We start from the raw sequence: 3,443 nt of genomic DNA, 5'->3' as shown, positions 1-3,443 counted from the left end.
TTAAGGACATCAAAACCTAAAATAAAACTCCAGAAAGGTGTAAAATATGGGACCTTTAAGTCCATTAATACTCCAATGCACACTATTGTTCAAAAGTATAAAAATGTTTTTGAAAGAAGTCTCTTCTGCTCATCAAGGATGCATTGATTTGATCAAAAATACAGTAAAAATGATAAAATATTATTATAATTTAAAACAGCTGTTTTCTATGTGAATATCGGTTAAACTGTAATTTATTCCAGTGATCAAAGCTGTATTTTCAGCATCATTACTCCAGTCTTCAGTGTCACATGATCTTCAGAAATCATTCTAATATGCTGATTTGCTGCTCAAGAAACGTTTCTGATTATTATCAATGATGAAAACAGTTGTGCTGTACAATATTTTTGTGGAAACCGTGATGCATTTTATTTTTCAGGATTCACAGATGAACAGAAAGTTCAAAAGAACAGCGTTTATTTGAAATAGAAATCTTTTGCAACATTATACTTGTCTTTAATGTCACTTTTGATCAATTTATTGCATCCTTTATTAAAAATAAACGTGTAATTGATTTTATAAATTATATAATCTTAATAATCTGTTGGAGAAAAAAAACGTACGTAACTGAATTAAAAACAGTATTTAATGAAATATTTTTGTTACAAAATATTACACTTTAAATCATAAAGTGTTTCTTTCTCCCAGTCATTAACATGAATGTCCATTTGAACTGGATCGCTAAAGTGAATCAAACCTCCTAATGCTTCATGAGAAAGAAATACCACTGAAATTATTTAAGTTAGTTGCATCATTCCTCAATCAGATGATCTTTCTCTGATGAAGCTGATGCATGTAAAACGAGAAGCCTGAACATCTGCTTTCTGTTTACTGTCGCTCTGAGACTCTCCGCTCAGCGTAGCTCTTACTCTGCAGGATGTGTTGTTGAAATGTTTAGGGTGTAAATCATCTTACTTCATCAGTTCATGATTTGCACTGACATCATCTCCCACATTTCTGAGTGCCGAGTCGAATCCCAGGCGTGTAGAGTATCGCGTATGATCCCTGAACAGATGCGGCGTCTTTTCTTAAAGGCACAATATGTACGATTTTTTTATTAAAATATCCAAAAACCACTAGAACAGTGTTACATATTTTGATGACTTGTGTACTTGCATTATCCCAAATGTTTCGAAGAATGTTTAAATCCAGAGAAATAAGCAATTTTAACTAGTTACACGGACCGTATGCATAGTGTCATTGTGTCGCCTGCCAATGACGTCCTAACCCCTCGATTTCCGGTTTTGTTTTGTAGAAAACATGGAAACACCAAAGACGCTTTAATATGTTGTGCGTTTTAATAGACCGGTGACGACCGCACAGAGTAGCATTATAACAGAACTTTCAAATGTATCTAGTATGATAAAACAGCCCTGCTTTAACCCATATACGCACGGCCGGAAGGAGCGGAAGCGGTCGACTGTGGCATAATAAAAGCTCCGCTGCTTTCCAGCCGTGTGTCGCGCTCGTTCAGCGCCTCGTTTTGCTTCGACTGCTTTCAGCCTCACCCTGCTTCATTCTACTACGTTAATAAATCATTAGCTCATCCATGAACATGATTTCTGCCCGAGTCCCGTCGGATTGCATCGGCTGTGGGGATGAAGACCACAACTCCCATGATTCCACACTCAGTCACAGCCTCATCAAACTACGCCTTTGTCTCGTTGTTTGTTTTGAATACGTGCCCTCTAGTGGCCAAAAAATTACATATTGTGCCTTTAAGAAACTAGGAACTTTCTAGGAATCTCCAGCTGTTTCTGCTGTTCCTCAGGCTTGTCTCCTGATCTGCAGTCCATGGAGCAGATCAGAAGGATCATGAGACCCACAGATGTCCCGGACCAGGGCCTCCTGTGCGACCTGCTGTGGTCCGACCCAGATAAGGACGTGCTGGGATGGGGCGAGAACGACCGAGGCGTGTCCTTCACCTTCGGAGCGGAAGTGGTGGCCAAGTTCCTTCACAAACACGACCTGGATCTGATCTGCAGGGCTCACCAGGTGAGTCTTCAGCAGGGCTGAACAAGAAATCAAAATGAAACTGATATTGCAATGATGGTCAGATTGCTGAGGCTGCATTTTATGTGAATAAAAATATCTGCTGCTGGTTTCAGAGTGAAGCGCGGTGATGTGTTCATTTACACACGAGCAGCTCATGATACGCTGTTTTTTAGCAGCTCAGTTTGTTTAATGTGCGTGTAAATGAACACAGTGCCGCGCTTCAATCTACAGCCTTACTAGTATTTTTTTTATTAAATACATGATTATTTATTTTACAGTATTGCAGTTTATTTTGTTTATACACTGCCTTTCAAAAGTTTGGGTAAGTTCAAAAGTAATGATGCTGAAAATTCAGCATTGCATCACAGAAATAAATTATATTTTAAAGTATATTAAAATAGAAAACCATTATTTTAGACGGTAATAATATTTCACAATATTACTGTTTTTTTGGTCAAATAAATGCAGCCTTGATGAGCAGAAGAGACTTCTTTAAAACACATTAAAAATCGTACTGATCCCAAACTTTTGAACAGTAGTGTATATTTTAATTTAATAATAATAATATTATTAATAATAACAAATCATATTTTATATCTGTATTAATGATTTAAAAACAGTGGGAATACAAAAGTGGCAAGAATTGTTTTGCTAACACTTTACTATAAGCTTTCTTTTGTTCAGCATTCGTTAACTACATTAGTTACCAAACTAACAATGAACGATACTTCTACAACATTTATTAATTTGTTAATGTTAATTTCAGCATTTAATAGCATTTTTAAAATCAAAAGTTGATATTAGTTTGCACTGTGAATCTGTTATTTTAGAATCATTGATGCTATTATAGTTTATTTGTTTTAATTAGATTTTATTTTTCTGTTTTCATTTTAATTTTTGTTAAAGTTTAAGTACTTTTGTTGTTTGTTTTTGTCATTTTTATTAATTTTTATTTCAGTTTTAGTTATTTTAGTACATCAAGTTAAACTAAATGAAAATGAGAAATGTTGCCTTGGCAACTAGCTGAAATAAGTTTAAGTTTTTTGGTTTATTTTATTTCAGTTAACTTTTTTTATGGTTTTAGTTTTAGTTAAATATAATAACCCTGGAACTAACGTGAACAATATTTTTTATTAAATGTATTAAATTTAAATAATTTAACTAACTCTAACTAAGAGTTCTAACTCTAACTCTAGCACTTTCTATTCTATTTTAATTCTACTTTATCTATTTATCTTCTTTTTTATTAAAAAAAAAAACTAACACTAGCTTTCTATTTTTTCTATTCTATCTAATTGTTTTTCTTTGTGTGTGTGTGTATATATATATATATATACATATATATAATATAAATACCTTGCTACATGTACTGCGTTAGGCTAACCGAGACTTGTCATTTGCATTGTTCA

General features: G+C 33.9%; 1 protein-coding gene across 1 annotated transcript in view; it reads left to right on the top strand.

Annotated features, from left to right (window-relative positions):
- The window catches only part of ppp1cc (protein phosphatase 1, catalytic subunit, gamma isozyme), a 22,729-nt gene that overhangs the window by 12,126 nt on the left and 7,160 nt on the right, over positions 1–3,443 (top strand). The window contains exon 5 of the mRNA XM_016528815.1: positions 1,811–2,034. Within this exon, the coding sequence (XP_016384301.1) occupies positions 1,811–2,034 (224 nt within the window). The remainder of the gene's footprint in view (positions 1–1,810; positions 2,035–3,443) is intronic.

The sequence above is a fragment of the Sinocyclocheilus rhinocerous genome, unplaced genomic scaffold, assembly GCF_001515625.1.
Source record: "Sinocyclocheilus rhinocerous isolate Xijiao unplaced genomic scaffold, SAMN03320098_v1.1 scaffold4256, whole genome shotgun sequence".
Classification (NCBI taxonomy): Eukaryota; Metazoa; Chordata; class Actinopteri; order Cypriniformes; family Cyprinidae; genus Sinocyclocheilus; species Sinocyclocheilus rhinocerous.
Note: the sequence above shows the minus strand (reverse complement) of the source record. Positions and strands in the feature narration are given on the sequence as shown.